This window comes from Rhinoderma darwinii, chromosome 6, assembly GCF_050947455.1.
Source record: "Rhinoderma darwinii isolate aRhiDar2 chromosome 6, aRhiDar2.hap1, whole genome shotgun sequence".
Taxonomy (NCBI): Eukaryota; Metazoa; Chordata; class Amphibia; order Anura; family Rhinodermatidae; genus Rhinoderma; species Rhinoderma darwinii.
This window is the reverse complement of record NC_134692.1, coordinates 56,109,622-56,127,550: the sequence shown is the minus strand read 5'-3', so window position 1 is coordinate 56,127,550 and position 17,929 is coordinate 56,109,622. Positions and strand designations below refer to the sequence as shown.

Sequence of the window (17,929 nt, the reverse complement as noted above, 5' to 3'; positions counted from 1 at the left end):
CATTGTTTCTGTGAGAGCGATCTTCTGCATCCGCTAGTTTAGAGGCCTGTCTCTCCAGCTCATCCTCCATACTGCTTACTTTATCAATAAGATCGTTGTGCGACTCAGTGAGCTCAGCCATCTTAGATTCCAAGTGATCCGTACGATCACCGATGCTTTGTATATCAGCTTGTAGTGTGTGAAGCATAACTTGGAAGTCTTCCTGAAGAGATTTACGTAGTGTAGATAACATACGTGCCATTGTTTCTTCCATCAAGGATGATGTTGAGGTCTGAATGGGACTAGGAGTAGCTCCACTGCTGCCGCTTTCAGCTGGTGAAGAGCACGCCATGGTAGTTTTAGAGCGCAGGCTATGCTGAGGCGTATTTCCCTCAGGAGCGTGGAAGAATTCTGTCAGCTTTTTAGGCTCCTTAACCTTACTTGTACGTCTCATATCATGCAAACAAGCCGTATAGCCTTAAAATAGTTGAAATGGATAGTGCCGCAATTTTCCCCACAAATGGCGGAGTGCAATCACCACATGGTCATTACATACGTTAGAGGACCCTTGCAGGGTCAGGCTGATGGCAGATGCACCATACAGATGCTTCCCTATAGGCAGATGTACTGCACAGTCTATGTACCCTGGGCAATGCACAGCCCTGGAGGCGATATGGGTGAGCAGTAGGCCACAAGCTGTGACTCCTGGAGCCTCACAAAATGGCAGCCGCGCTTTATCCCTTGCTACAGGACTATTTTATGCCACTCTGGCAGTACTCAGTCTCCAGGATGATGTCCAGCACCTTGCGGTGTGTGTAGTGCAACTTCCAATGTCACTCTGGGACCTCCGGGGCAGAGGGAGTGCGGTCCGCACACTTCCAGTCAAAATCGAGGCCTGGGATCCAATGATGGCACAAGGCCCATATTGCAAAAGTTCTCAGAACTGGCCGAGACTGGTACCAAAACGACCCCCAGAGCAGCGGGGATCCAGTAATGGGGTATGATTCGTCCCTTGACCCTCCAGAAGGGCAGATGTTGGCAGATTAGGAATTGCTCAGCAGAGCTCTGCAGGAACCCATCCTTCCTCACTGCATGCAAGCCACACCCCCCCCCCCTCATTACCTCTTCTGTAGGCAGAGACCAGACAGGATAGCCTTCGCTCCCCCCATGCTATGAGCCTTGGTCCGCCATGACCCTGTTGCTGGTTCACCAGTTGTCTTTTTCATTTTAGGTACTAACCTCAGTATTCTGGGAACACCCCACAAGACTTACCATTTTGGGGATGCTCTGACCCAGCCGCTTAGACATCACAATTTGTCCCTTATCAAAATTCCTCAAATTCTCACGCTAGCCCATTTTTCTTGCATAATGCCTACTGTAAAGTTTGGTGGTGGAGGGTTAATGGATTGGGGCTGTTTTTCAGGACTTGGGTTATGCCCCTTATTTCCAGTGAAGGGTAATTGTATTTTTACAACATACGAAGACATTTTGGCCAATTGTAAACTTTCAGCTTTGTGAGGACAGTCTATTCCAGCATAAGGCTGGATTCACACGAGCATGTGCTTTTTGCGCACGCAAAAAACGCGGTGTTCTGCGTGCGCAAAAGGCACTTAACAGCTCCGTGTGTCAGACCTGTATGATGCGCGGCTGCGTGCTTTTCGCGCAGCCGCCATCATTATGACACTCCGTTTGGAGGTTTGTAAACAGAAAAGCACGTGGTGCTTTTCTGTTTTCATTCATCCTTTTCATTGCTGTTGCACAAATCACGCTTGCCCCACGAAAGTGCTTCCATGTGACATGCGTGGTTTTCACGCACCCATTGACTTCAATGGGTGCGTGATGCACGAAAAACGCAGAAAGAACGGACATGTCGTGACTTATACGCAGCAGACTCACGCTGCGTAAAAATCACGCAACTGTCTGCACAGCCCCATAGACTAATATAGGTCCGTGTGACGCCTGTGAAAATCACGCGCGTCGCACAGACATATATCACGTTCGTCTGAATAAGCCCTGTGTCCGTGCAGAAAGCAACATCCCTATGGCCTCAACTCTATTGATCCACTAAATTCTACAAAAAACCTGTGGGGTCAAAATGCTAACTATAATCCTAGAAAAATTCCTTGAGGGGTGTAGATTCCGAAATGGGTCACCCATTGCAAACGAGACATGGCACCGTAAACTATTCCAGCAAAATATGCGCTCCAAAATTCAAAAGGTTTATGACCACATATGGGCTATTGCCGTAATCAGGAGAAATTGCTTTACAAACGTTGGGGTGCTTTTTCTCCTTTATTCCGTGTAAAAATCCGATGTTTTAGCAGAAAATAAAAAAAGGAGATTGTCATCTTCACAGACTAATCCCAATAAAATCTGCAAAAAAACTGTGGGGTCAAAATGCTAACTATACCCCTAGAAAAACTCCTTGAGGAGTGTAGCTTTCAAAATGGGGACACTTTTGGGGGTTTCCACTGTTTTGGCACCACCTCTTCAAACCTGACATGGTACCTAAAATATAGTCCTAAAAAAAAAGGAGGCCCCAAAATCCACTAGGTGCTCCTTTGCTTCTAAGGCCTGTGCTTCAGTCCATTAACACACTAGATCCACATGTGGGATATTTCTAAAAACTGCAGAAACCGGGCAATAAATATTGAGTTGCGTTTCTCTGGTAAAACCTTCTGTGTTACAGAATTTTTTTTTGTTACAAATGAATTTCTGCAAAAAAAATGTAATTGGTAAATTTCACCTCTACTTTGCTTTAATTCCTGTGAAACGCTTAAAGGGTTCAAATACTTTCTGAATGTTGTTTTAAGTACTTTGGAGGGGTGCAGTTTTCAAAATGGGGTGATTTATGGGGACTTCTAAGGGTATGTTCACATTGCTTATTTTCGGATGTTTTTTTGAAAAACGCCCGAAAAAATCGGAAGTAGACCGCCTCCAAACATCTGCCCATTGTTTTCAATGGGAAAACGTCGTTCTGTTCCGATTAAAAAACGGCCACGTAAAAAAACAGCTGCGAAAAATAAGTGCCTATCACTTCTTCAGCCATTTTTCCAGCCGTTTTTTATAGAAAGCTTAAAAAATGGCCACAAATATCGCGAGTGGCTTAAAAAACGTCTGAAAATCAGGAGCTGTTTTCCCTTGAAAACAGCTCCGTATTTTCAGACTTTTTTTGCTAAGCGTGTGAACATAGCCTTAGCCTTGTGACTTCCTAGAAAAATAAAAGGACGTGAAAAAAATTAGGCAAACAAAGTAGACATATGGGAAATGTTAACTAGTAACTATTTTGTGTGGTATCACTACTATCTGTTTTACAAGCAGATACATTTTTTTTTTTTTTTTTAAATGCTAATTTTTGCAAATTTTCTCTAAAATTTGAAGTTTTTCACAAATAAATATCGAATTTATCTACCAAGATTTTTCACTAACAAAGTCCAATATGTCACGAGAAAACAGTCTCAGAATCGCTTGGATAGGTAAAAGCATTCCGGAGTTATTACCACATAAAGCGACACATCAGATTTGAAAAAAAACGTGTGTGTCCACCAGGCCAAAACTGTCTGCGTCATGAAGGGGTTAATTGTAAACAAAGCATAAATAGAACCTATCAATATTTTAATACTCATAGTTGTGATTCGGTTTGAAAAGAAAATATAATAAAAATGACCCTAACACGATAGTGATAATTGTCTGTAGTTCACTCTAACAATTTCGAATGTTCAATGCTTGTGATTATCCAGTCTGGTTTTACTCCTTGGGTAAATTCTCTGCGAAACCTGAAATGACAAGAAAAAAATAAAAAGACAGAATTGATCAGCTGAGGCTGCATTTACACAATTTACTCAACACAGGAGCCGTATATGTATTGTAGCTTCAAAGGTGACCCAAGACAATATTGAGAACAAAGCTAAAGTGAGGTTTCTTATTAGGCACAGTAAGCCTAAGGCTATGTTCACATGGCTTATTTTTGGCCATAAAAAAAAAACAGCTCCATAGAAAAACAGCTCCAAAACCAGCCGTAAAATACGCTGCGAAAAACGAGAGTTGCTAAAAATCAGGGGCGGTTTGCCCTTGAAAACAGCACCGTATTTTCAGGCGGTTTTTATTAGGCGTGTGAACATACCCTTACGTCTCTCTCTGAATAGCGGTCATCTCAATTATTTTCCTGCACTAAAAAAGCGAAAAAAATAAATAAAAATTGAGAAAAGTGCAACTAAGGCTCCGTGTACACTACTATTTTAACCCTGCATTAGGCATGTGCATTGGGAAAGTTCCAGAAGTACACGCTAAACGTGTTCGTAGGGCACTATTAGTCTGAAGGAGGCCGCTGTCGGGCTGGTATACGTCACTAGACTGTTTTTGTGTTTTTTTTGGAGGATGGAATAGCATAGTAGACTATGCTTTCCATCCCGAGGGATCCCGCAAAACAATGGCCGCCTATCTGCCATGTACGGAAGTCTGTTAGGTCCCACTCGGAAGCAGGGCCTAAAAGGCTTCCGTCCCCAGAAACAAGATGGTGCAGGCTCAGAAGCTGAGCCTGCGACATCAACCGCGGGCGTCAGCTGTATGTTACAGCTGACACCCTGCAGTAACGGTAGGCAACAGAGCTAGACCTGACCCCTTAACAAAAGCGATTGAGGCATCTTAGTAGTTTGAAGCAGATAGGCATCACTGCGATGTGATTGCAGGGTTTCCGATCGTTGCTATGGCAACCCAAGGCCTAACCATTAGGGATAATAGGCTTGCTGTCAGTGAATAACTGACCGCTCTAATGTATTGCACTATGTGGGTAGTGCAATGTGTTAGAGTAAGGCCGGATGTACACGAGCGTGTGCGTTTTGTGCACGCAAAAAACGCGTGTTTTGCGCGCACAAAAACTCCATAAAAGCTCCGTGTGTCAGCAGCATATGATGCGTGGTTTTCGCGCAGCCGCCATCATTATGACACTGTTTTTATGTTTGTAAACAGAAAAGAACGTGGTGCTTTTCTGTTTTCATTCATAGTTTTGACTACTGTAGCGCGCATCACATGCGGCACACGGAAGTGCGTCCGTGTGCCATGCGTGATTTTCACTCACCCATTGACTTTAATGGGTGCGTGATGGCGAAAAACGGGCAAATATAGGACATGTCGTGAGTTTTACGCAGCGGACATACGCTGCGTAAAAATCACGGACAGTTTGAACGGCACCATTGACTAACATAGGTCCGTGCGACATGCGTGAAAATCACTCGCGTAGCACGGACGTATTAGACGTTCGTCTGAATAAGCCCTAAAGATCAGAGATGCAGGTCTTCAAGTCCCCTAGTAGAACAAAAAAAAAAAAAAGTAGCTTAAAAAAGTTAAAGAGGCTCTGTCACCAGATTTTGCAACCCCTATCTGCTATTGCAGCAGATAGGCGCTGCAATGTAGATTACAGTAACGTTTTTATTTTTAAAAAACGAGCATTTTTGGCCAAGTTATGACCATTTTTGTAGTTATGCAAATGAGGCTTGCAAAAATCCAAGTGGGTGTGTTTAAAAGTAAAAGTCCAAGTGGGCGTGTATTATGTGCGTACATCGGGGCGTTTTTAATACTTTTACTAGCTGGGCGCTCTGAAGAGAAGTAACATCCTCTTCTCTTCAGAACGCCCAGCTTTTGACAGTGCAGATCTGTGACGTCACTCACAGGTCCTGCATCGTGACGGCCACATCGGCACCAGAGGCTACAGTTGATTCTGCAGCAGCATCAGCGTTTGCAGGTAAGATCGACTTACCTGCAAACGCTGATGCTGCTGCAGAATCAACTGTAGCCTCTGGTGCCGATGTGGCCGTCACGATGCAGGACCTGTGAGTGACGTCACAGATCTGCACTGTCAAAAGCTGGGCGTTCTGAAGAGAAGAGGATGTTACTTCTCTTCAGAGCGCCCAGCTAGTAAAAGTATTAAAAACGCCCCGATGTACGCACATAATACACGCCCACTTGGACTTTTACTTTTAAACACACCCACTTGGATTTTTGCAAGCCTCATTTGCATAACTACAAAAATGGTCATAACTTGGCCAAAAATGCTCGTTTTTTAAAAATAAAAACGTTACTGTAATCTACATTGCAGCGCCTATCTGCTGCAATAGCAGATAGGGGTTGCAAAATCTGGTGACATAGCCTCTTTAAATTAAAATGTTGAATAAAAGTGTAAAAATAAAAAAGTTTCAAGTTGAAAAAAATGGCTTTTTTTTACTCTAATAAATCTTTTATTATAGGAAAAAAAACCTGAAAATGTTAAAAAAAAGTACACATATTTGGTATCACCGCCTCCGTAAGGACCCAAACTGTAATCTTTTTTCCCGCATAGTGAACACCGCAAAAAAAAAAAACATTTTTTGTTCACCACCACTCACAAAACATAGAATGAAAAGTGATCAAAAGTCGAATGCACCCCGCAATAGTACCAATAAAAACTACAACCTGTCACGCAAAAAACAAGCCCTTACCTAGCTTTTTTGATGAAAAATAAAAAAGAAGTTAGGGCTCTTATAATATCGTGGCAAAAAAAATAAATAAAAGATGTTTATTGTGCAAATGCTGCAAAACATGTATTCATATTTATTTTTTCTTACTTCACTTTAATATTTGTGTCACTTCTTGCAAATTACCATCTCTTACTACACAGGGTTTTGCTCTGCTTTACTTTACGTATATCATTCCAGCGACTTACCATGTACGATATACATATGGTATATGGTATACACCTTCATTTAAACTTACCTTTGAGGAGGGTGGTTGCCATACCCATCCTACATTTAGATATATGGGATTTGGGTAGGTTTTTCAGAGGGAACGTTTTACATTGATTTGGGCTGATCTAACGTACTAACTTTTTTCGCCACTGATGTGCGCGTGCGCGCTGTGACTGCTGGCGGTGATGCATTGCCCACTCCGATTCCTTAGGCGCACTGCGCATGTCCGGAATCCCCGTCACGTGTCGGGAACCCGGATGTGCGCTCCAGCGCTCGGAAACGGAAGTGGGGCATGCCTCGCCTCCGCTCGCGTCAGTGGACATGCGCAGCTTTTTTCATTGGGGCGATAGTGTACATTTGATACACCGGTCTCCACACTATATATAGGCTAGATACCATCAGGTCACAATACACCCCCTAAGGAAGCACTCGTAGCGAAATGCGCGTTGGGGTTACTGTGGTAGAGCGAGCTTCTCTTTTCTGCTTTGCTGCTGTGGGTAAGGCTGGTTATTGACTGATATTCTTATGCACTGACACGTTTTCTTTTCCGCTTTTATTAGTCATAAGTTACAGGAAATTAGAACCATTAGGGTATGTGCACACGACCTATTTTCAGGCGTAATGGAGTCGTTTTACTCCTCGAATTACGCCTGAAAAGACGGCTCCAATACGTCTGCAAACATCTGCCCATTGCTTGCAATGGGTCTTACGATGTACTGTGCCGACGACCTGTCATTTTACGAGTCACTGTCAAAATACGGCGCGTAAAATTACACATGCGTCAAAGAAGTGCAGGACACTTCTTGGGACGTTTTTGGAGCAGTTTTTCATTGACTCCAATGAAGAACAGCTCCAATTACATCGGTAAAAGACTCTGCAAAAAAACGCGAATACATGCAAAAAAGTCTGAAATTCAGGAGCGGTTTTCTCCTGAAAAAAAACAAACAAAAGCCTTTCAGTATATACGTACTATCCGGCTATTTTCTTCTCGCTCCATTATACCATATTCTTTTACTAGAGTCTTGTGCTTCTAAGTTTTTATTTGTTTAAATTTGTTATATTCTTATACATATATGGCTATATGCTCTATTTTTTTCGGTATGGTTCATATATTTATGGAGTTGCCTGCATGGTAATTATCGGGGGGATGTTGGTTTAAACCTAACCTAAACCTAACCTTTAAGAAATCTGCTTTTGAAGTTTATATACATAGGATATCTCCGCAATCATATCATTTATAGCCCATGGTGAACACTGTAAAAAAAAAATAATAATAATTAGCCGATGCTCTGCCCGGGGACTCCAGCACTGCTCCCGACTTCACTGTCCATATATGGTCAGTGACTTCAGGGGTTTCCTATCGCTGGGGTTCCCAAGCAGAGCACCAACTGATGCTCTGCTCGGGGACTGCAGTACTGCTGCCGACGTCATTGTCCATATATGGCCAGTGACAGTGACGTTGGCAGAAGTGCTGTAGTCCTCAGGCAGAGCATCAGTTGATGCTTTGCTCGGGGACTCCAGTGATTAGAAACCCCTGAATTGACCAAATATGGACGTCGGGAGAAGTGCTGGAGTCCTGAGCAAAGCGCTAGCTGATGCTCTTCTTGGGACTCAAGCAATAGGCAATGTGACAGCCCCTTGCGGTCATGTTAACGAACTGCACATGAAGCCAGCCCTCAGTCACGTAGCGTCATCATTATTAGAAAAGCTCCAGGACTTCCGGGAACAATTCTCGAGGTTTGAACTGCACGATTTAGTACAGAATTTTAAATTAAAAGTACATAAGTAAGTTAGTTAGTTTTACATAAATATATTGTTGCAATCCTATTTTAGGTCCCCGGATAACCCCTTTAAGAAGAGAACAGTGCATCGTATTAGTTTTATAAGACTTCTTACTCATAGTTTGCGGTAAGGATACGCTTATTGTCTTTTTCACTTTCATTCCCCATTACTACTTGAAATACTTTTGTTCCTTCTAGCTCCTCTTCAGGAATATCTGCACACGTCAAGTACCAAAAACGCATGAGTATGCGGACAAATTTCCTCCCTATATGCAAAGGAAAAAAACAAAACACTTAGAAACTGACTTTGCATACTATTAGACAAACATACACAGACCGATCAGCATGAAACTTAAATGTAGTCTATGTTAACCCTATGGACAAAGTTTTACAGTTCATATATAGAATTAGGGTATGTTCACACGTTTTACGCCTCGAATTACGCCGGAAAAAATGGCTCCATTACGCGAAAAACGCGGATAGTTCCAAAAACGGCTGAAAATCAGGAGCTGTTTTTGCCTGAAAACAGCTCCGTAATTTCAGACGTATTTTGCTAAGCCGTGTGAACATACCCTTAAGCGTCAAGAATAGAAAAGAAAGGGGGGGGGGGTTCATGTGCTTTTAAGGATTTTGAGCTCATGAGGACCAACCTGAACATCATAACATGCTCATCGCAAACTTTTTTTTTTTTTTTCTAATTTTTTAACTCCTTGGAGACAATTTGTTCACTTTTGTTTTCCCTTTGTCGCATTTCAAGAGCCATAACTTTTTTCCATCGACCTAGTCACATGAGTTTATTGCGTGACGAGTTGTGGTTTTTAATGGCACCATTTAATGTACTGGGAAACCGAAAAAAAAATTCTTTGTTGGGTGGAATGGGAAAAAAGGAACGATTCCTACATTGTTTTTTGGGTTTCGTGTTTACGGCGTGGTAAAAATGACATGTATTTTCCAAAGATTAACCTACTTGTTAAAAATTATTCTGAGAGCCATAACTTTTTTGTGTGGTGAACTGTATTTTTTATTGGTACCATTTTTGGGTACATACGACTTGTGGCTTACATAAATTCTTTGTGAAAAATGGGAAAGCGTTTTGTTTTTTTTTTACATCTATTTATTCATTTCAAATTAAAAAAACAAAAACAAAAAAAACAAAAAACACTTGTTTAAAGAGGCAGACCTATATTAGCTTTTATGTAAATGAATGGAGAGAAGTGTATGACGCTTATTGGTCACTGATTGGTCAGCCTCATACACTCCTCTGCACAACACCCACTTGGTCATATAGTAAAACACGCCCAGTTGTCCATTGAGAAACTCATTAGCATAAAGCTAATATAGGTCATAACTCCGTCAAAGATTATCGTTTTTCTAAATAAAAAATACTGCTGTAATCTACATTACAGCGCCGATCACATCATGTACAAGATAGGCCACTAATGTGGTGACAGATCCTCTTTTTAACCCCCCCCTAGGGGACTTAAGCATTGTAGTGTGTTGCATGAGTGGTCCATAGATCACATATTTAAGTATTGCAATGTACTGCCGTTAACTGTGCTCTGCTATTAGGGTAAGTGCACACAGGGCGGATACACTGTGTAAAAGTACACAACGTATCTGTCCTGGAAGACACAGGGAATGCCAAACTGTGGTGCAGTTTTTTTTCAGGCGGAATCTCTGCTGCGGAAATACTGCTAGAAAAAACAATGAAATCATACTTCCCCAGCTTTCCGATGTCATAATGACGCATCCCTCTGCTCGGAGCACAGCCCAGCCTCCTGGGAAGACACTGTAGTCCATGTGACCACTGCAGCCTTTAATTGACTGAAGTAGACATGGATGAAACGTCATCCCAGGAGGCCAAGCTGCACTCAGTACAGAGGATCGTGTTGCTATGGCAATATCCAGGGGTAAGTATGAACCTTTTTATCATTAATTTTAGACAAAAAAAAAAAAGTGTTTTTTCTGGTTTGCGATTTTTTTCGGCGTAATTGCAGCTAATCTCCCTAGTTGTTGCGGGTTTTCCCAATTTAATTCAATGGGCAGGTGCAACCTGCAACAGAAAGCCAGCGAGGCTCTGCCTCTGGATAGACTTGATAGTAGGTAACAGAATACGGACCAGGAAGCCTTCAATAGTCATGTCAACTGATTGGCACTTCATTATTTTGTTGAGGGGGGCCCTATTGGGGGGACAGAGGAGCCCCCCTGTCTGTCTAACCATTCAGATGTCGTCTCTATTGAACGCAGCATCTGAGGGGTTAAACGGCCAGGATTGGAGTTCTCCCAAATCCCTGCCGTTGCATGCGTGTGCATGACGTCAGCTGTTTTGAGCACCCACTGCGTATGGTGAAGGCTATGCTCTTGAGGCCGAGTCATATTGCGATGGTGTACATCCGATGAAATAGTACGTTTGATGACGCCAAGGTCCGATTGCTGGCTGTGTATATACCTCTGGCAGTCAGGGTCCTTAAAACCCACGCCATAGACTATTTACGGCACTGGTTTTAGCTTGCTGCCCGAGTGATCGGGTAGCTGAATGTCGGGTCTCCGGCAGTCAGTGACTGCCGGGGACCCTGAGAAGATAGAAGCAGCATCTGAGGGGTTAAACGGCCAGGATTGGAGTTCTCCCAAAACTGCTTTGAACACGTGGTATTCTCCCCCCCCCCCCCCCACCTCTCCCTGAAGTATGGGACATCAGACATCATGTGCTTGTCCTCTTCTCATTCTCTCCACTGCTCCCCGGCTCTCCTCCCTCCCTGTATCTGGAGGGGACTTGTTTCTCATGCTGTGCAGAACACCGCAAATCACATAAGGCCCTGTTCACATCTATCCTGGAGGCTCCGGTAGTGGCATCTATTGCAAATTTCGCCATAAATACCGGAAACAATAGTCTAGCACACCGCGCTATGTTTTCCGGTAAATCCATGGAAGCCCCAATGGAACCCATTGAAGTCAATAGAGCCTGCGCTTCCAGCATTTTCGTTGCTCTGCTTCCCTGACTGAGTTAAACAACGGAATACCGAACTCAGATGTGAACAGGGCCTAAGTAGCAGACGTGTGCTTTCTGTGAACACTAAGCAATTACAGCACTCCCTTACACCTTCTAAAAGGGGGACATGAATACAGTCCGCTGTAATAAGGCAATGTCTGTGGCGAGGAGGAATTATTGGATCTGTAGTCCTTCACAGTAATAATCCCACCCACAGCAAGTCCTGGAAGAGGTGGGCAAGATATTGAAAATGCTAAAAACCTACTTCTGACTTATGGTGGCAACATCTGGTGAGCTTTTCTGTAATGGTCCTATGATCGGGCTGAAACGTCGATATTACAGGGATGATAAACCACTTTTTTAAATTAAATTCCTTTTGATTGCCGCGATTTCTTATCTTATAGTTCCAATGCTTAATATTTTTATTTTGTAACCTTTAAAATTAGATCTTTTATGATAAATTAACAGATACATATAGTGGTGCAAAAGGTTACAGGACGTTCACAATTCCCTACAATTGTGCACATTACAAATATGCATTTCATCTTCCACATACCATTATCATCATAATAAATAGCAACATCTCCGGGAAAAGAGTACATGATTTCATCAGAGTCAGCAGCCAGAGCATTTCTATAGTTGTCAGAAAGAACTGAGCATTTTTCCTTCAACTCTCTCAGGATCTGCAGCATAAAAAAAAATGTTGGTTAATGGCTAGGTAACGCAACGCAATAACATTATCTGGCATCAGTGTATTGACAATCAACACCTTATTTTAAAGAAACATCAATTTCTCATTCTGACTGATCACTACACAAGTCCTCATACATCAAAAAAGTATAAAGTAGAAACTCCCAGGGCCATCGGTAGCATCAGGTACCTGGAGCACAGGAAGGCAAGTTGGTAAAGAGTATGGCCTGTGCTCTGTGGCTGGCAGGGGATAGCTTGGCTGGACCTGTGAATGAGGGCAGTGAGGTAGCAGGCGTTGTCGGTCATTGCTATGGAGAGAATGTTGCATTTAAAGCATTTGCAGGTGTGCACTGCCACTGTAGAGATATTCTGCAATAGAGAGGCGCCAAAGATGCCCATGCAGAAGTACAACAACCATTGCTGATAAGACACCCTGACAACCCCGTACAGTGTCCCTGTTGTGATAATGCCCCTGCAGACCACCGTACAACACTGTCAGTTGGCCACTTTATGGTATTCTTACTGTAGTACTAATATGTGGGCTCTACATGGAATTATTATTCAGTCACGGTCTGTATTTAACGCCATAACGACCGCCAATACGCCATCTCACGGCAGCCGTTAAGGATACTTATGCCAGAGCGTCGCCTTTTCACGGCGGTGTGACATAAGCCCGGCACGGGTGTCCTGTGTCGGGCAGTCTAAAGACAGTCGGGCACCTGCTGTAACGGGCGGGATCGATTTCAACATCGATCTCACCTGTTTAACCCCTTAGATGCAGTGCTCAATAGCGAGCTCCGCATCCAAGTGGTTTTGGAGGGTGCTCCCTCTCTCACCCCGTCGGCACCCTGCAATTGCAATCGCAGGGTGCCGATGGCTTCCAGTCCCCAGGTCTGCCTGTAGCGGATGCCTGCTAGGCCATGCCGGAGGCATAACCTAGCAGGTGCCTGTCAGTTTTATACTGACAGGCAATAATATACTGCAATACAGAAGTATTGCAGTGTATTATAAGAGCGATCAGAAGATCGTATAGTGAAGTCCCCTAGTGGGACTAAAAATATAAAGGTAAATAAAGTTAATAATAAATAAATTAAGATCCCAAATTGAAAATAAAAATATGAAATACCCAATTTTTCCCTTCTAAAATACTTTGATATGAAAAAAAAAATTTAAAAAAATTAAAACATTACACATATTTCGTATCGCCGCGTCCATAACGACTCCACCTATAAAGCTATTACGTTATTTAACTCACGCAGTGAACGCCGTAAAAAATTAAATAAAAAACAACACCAGAATTGCTGTTTTCTGGTCATCCTGCCTTCGAAAAAAGTTTGATAAAAAGTGATCAAAAAGTCGCGACTCAAAAATGGTACCAATAAAAACTAGACGTCGTCCCGCAAAAAACAAGCCCTCATACAGTTGCAACGGCGTAAAAATAAAACAATTACGGCTCTTAAAACATGGCGACACAGAAAGAAAAAAATTGGGGGGAAAAAAAAAAAAAGTGTTTTTACTGTGTAAAAGTAGTAAAACATATAAAATCGATATGAATTTGGTATCGCCACAATCGCAATGACCCACTAAATAAAGTTATGTTACTTATACCACCCAGTAGACTGTGTAAATATAATATGCAAAAAAGAGTGGCAAAATTTATGTGTTTTTCCATTACCCCCGCAAAGAAGTTAATCAAATTTTATATACCCCAAAATGGAGCTATTAAAAAATACGTGTCCCGCAAAAAACAAGACCTTATACAGATATGTCGATGCAAAAATAAGAGTTATAGCTCTTGGAATGAGATGATGGAAAAACTTAAAAAAAATAGCTTGGTCGTTAAGATCTAAAATTGGCTGGCCATTAAGGGGTTAAGTACTATGTTTAAAATTGGGATTCCCAAATAAATATAAACTTTTGTGTTGCGCTACATGTGGTACTTGTATCAACCCACTTCCCTTGGTGTATAGAGATTCCAGTAATGGTCCACTGTGCATGAAGCGTCTGAAAATATTTATTTGGCAGAATTGCTGAAAGTCAAAGGATAGAGAGAAACACTTAGGGTATGTTCACACCACCTATTTTCAGACGTAATTCAGGCGTTTTACGCCTCGAATTACGCCTGAAAAGACGGCTCCATTACGTCCGCAAACATCTGTAAATTGCTTGCAATGGGTCTTACGATGTTCTGTTCAGACGAAGTGTAATTTTACGCGTCACTGTCAAAAGACGGCGCGTAAAAATACGCCCAGATCAAGGAAGTGCATGTCACTTCTTTGGACGTTTTCGGAGCCGTTTTTCATTGACTCCATTTAAAAACAGCTCCAAAAACGGCAGTAATGGACACCGCGAAAAACGTGAGTACTTGCAATTACGTCTGAAATTTAGGAGCGGTTTTCGCCTGAAAACAGCTCCATAATTTCAGACGTAATTTGCTACTGCGTGTGAACATACCCTTACAATAAAAATCACCTACTAAAAACTTCACGTACCTCACTGGCCACAAGATTTTCCAATGCCTCAAACTTGCACTGGGACAGAAGTCTAGATACAGAGGAAAAAGCCTGAGAAATGGAAAAATAATCAATTAATAATTGTTACAAACATAAGACCGATATCTCTAAGCTAGCGAAACACTGCAGTAGAACTACAGCCAAGATAAAAGCCGTGAATAGCCAACGCTGGTAAACGTTTCCCTTGTAGAGATTTTTTTTTCTTTTTTATGAACCAAGTTCAAGATGCAAATGATGTATAAGGCTCTGCTCATATCTCGGAGGTATATATCAGGAGAGTTTTCTAATACATAACACTGTATAGGCACATAGTGGGATACAACGCCCATGAGACCGCATCCTAGGTACGAACTTGTCACATAAAAAGTTTCCTGGCTGCACTGTACTCTGCATTATCCCCACTATAACCACTACTATGGAGCAGTGACCCTATATAAATCACCACTGTGATGCGGTTACCCTATATAAATCACCACTATGCTGTAGTGACCCTATATAAATCACCACTGTGATGTGGTTACCCTATATAAATCACCACTATGCTGTAGTGACCCTATATAAATCACCACTATGATGTAGTAACCCTATATAATCACCACTATGGTGCAGTGTGAGCAGTGACCCTGTATAATCACCACTATGATATAGTGACCCTGTATAATCACCACTATGATGTAGTGACCCTGTATAATCACCACTATGATGTAGTGACCCTGTATAATCACCACTATGATGTAGTGACCCTGTATAATCACCACTATGATGTAGTGACCCTGTATAATCACCACTATGGTGCAGTGTGAGCAGTAACCCTGTATATTCACCACTATGATGCAGTGACTCTGTATAATCACCACTATGGTGCAGTAACCCTGTATAATCACCACTATGATGCAATGACCATGTATAATCACCACTATGGGGCAGTGACCCTGTATAATCACCACTATGGTGCAGTGACCCTGTATAATCACCGCTATGGTGCAGTGACCCTGTATAATCACCACTATGGTGCAGTGACCCTGTATAATCACCACTATGGGGCAGTGTGAGCAGTAACCCTGTATAATCACCACTATGATGCAGTGACCCTGCATAATCACCACTATGATGCAGTGACCCTGTATAATCACCACTATGGTGCAGTGACCCTGTATAATCACCACTATGGTGCATTGACCCTGTATAATCACCACTATGATGCAGTGACCCAGTATAATCACCACTATGGGGCAGTGACCCTGTATAATCACCACTATGGTGCAGTGACCCTGTATAATCACCGCTATGGTGCAGTGACCCTGTATAATCACCGCTATGGTGCAGTGACCCTGTATAATCACCGCTATGGTGCAGTGACCCTGTATAATCACCACTATGGGGCAGTGTGAGCAGTAACCCTGTATAATCACCACTATGATGCAATGACCCTGTATAATCACCACTATGGGGCAGTGACCCTGTATAATCACCGCTATGGTGCAGTGACCCTGTATAATCACCGCTATGGTGCAGTGACCCTGTATAATCACCGCTATGGTGCAGTGACCCTGTATAATCACCACTATGGGGCAGTGTGAGCAGTAACCCTGTATAATCACCACTATGATGCAGTGACCCTGTATAATCACCACTATGATGCAGTGTGAGCAGTAACCCTGTATAATCACCACTATGATGCAGTGTGAGCAGTAACCCTGTATAATCACCACTATGATGCAGTGACCCTGTATAATCACCACTATGGTGCAGTGACCCTGTATAATCACCACTATGGTGCATTAACCCTGTATAATCACCACTATGATGCAGTGACCCTGTATAATCACCACTATGATGCAGTGACCCAGTATAATCGACACTATGGGGCAGTGTGATCAGTGACCCTCTATAATCACCACTATGGGGCAGTGTGAGCAGTGACCCTGTATAATCACCACTATGATGTAGTGACCCTATATAATCACCACTATGGGGCAGTGAGAGCAGTAACCCTGTATAATCACCACTATGATGCAGTGACCCTGTATAATCACCACTATGGGGCAGTGTGAGCAGTGACCCTCTATAATCGCCACTATGGTGCAGTGACCCTGTATAATCACCACTATGGTGCAGTGACCCTGTATAATCGCCACTATGGTGCAGTGACCCTGTATAATCGCCACTATGGTGCAGTGACCCTGTATAATCGCCACTATGGAGCAGTGACCCTGTATAATCGCCACTATGGGGCAGTGACCCTGTATAATCGCCACTATGGGGCAGTGACCCTGTATAATCACCACTATAATGCAGTGACCCAGTATAATCGACACTGTGGGGCAGTGTGATCAGTGACCCTCTATAATCACCACTATGGGGCAGTGTGAGCAGTGACCCTCTATAATCACCATTATGGGGCAGTGACCCTGTATAATCACCACTATGGTGCAGTGTGAGCAGTGACCAGTCCCCGGCAGCCTCTCCTCACTTGCTTTGCCCCGTCAGTAAACTCTTCAACGCTAAAGTCCCGGTCGAGGTAGGCTCTGATAAGGAAGAAGTAGATTCTAGTACGAAACCAGATGATGGGATTCGGAACTCCGACAACTACTACCCGGTTGGGTCCCGGGCTCTGATTGCTGTACCCTCGCGCCACACTTAAGAGGCCCGAGGACTGATAAATGACCGGCGGCCGCAAACGGGGAACAAGTGACAATGGACATCTCGATGCCTTGACGCAGATCCGAGACAACCGGAAGACCGAGCGCAACATCGTGCATCCGCTAATGTGTCCCCCGGAAGCGCCTCACGCAGTGGTCCAGCAGTTGTGAAAGCAGAGGAGTCACGTGTTACCAAGCGGTCACGTGGCTCCACTACTCCCCCCGCCTGTCATATTCAGTGCATGGATGTCAGTTGTTATTTGGTGAAATGTCTGTTGTTGGGGAGGTGAATGCAGATTACGGGGGTGCTGCTAGTAGATTTGTATGCTGCTGGAAAAGTTATTGGGGTGAATTATAAAGACTGATACACCTAATTAAATTTGAGTTGCACGCTTCTCATTTAATAGTTTGCATTTCCGGCCATCCGTGCGCCAGAATGTCAAATATACGCCAGCTGCGAGCTGGTATTGATTTGCGCTATAATTTACGCTGATTTCTGGAGTAAATAGCAAATATGTTGGGCCGCATATACTTCCCAACTGTCCCGGATTCAGCGGGACAGTCCCGGATTCCGGGCAGTGTCCCGGGCGGCCGATGGTATGTCCTGCTGTCAACT

The 17,929-nt window shown here is 43.2% G+C and overlaps 1 protein-coding gene across 1 annotated transcript; it reads right to left on the bottom strand.

The window, feature by feature from the left end:
* Nucleotides 1-3,577: 3,577 nt before the first annotated feature.
* On the bottom strand, nt 3,578-17,484 carry MAIP1 (matrix AAA peptidase interacting protein 1). Its single transcript, XM_075829790.1, has 5 exons — nt 17,145-17,484; nt 14,651-14,722; nt 12,025-12,151; nt 8,595-8,745; nt 3,578-3,755 (listed from the first exon to the last, which is right to left on the bottom strand). The coding sequence occupies exons 1-5, from the start codon at nt 17,424-17,426 to the stop codon at nt 3,677-3,679; spliced, it is 711 nt and encodes a 236-aa protein (XP_075685905.1). The 5' UTR covers nt 17,427-17,484; the 3' UTR covers nt 3,578-3,676.
* Nucleotides 17,485-17,929: the final 445 nt, after the last annotated feature.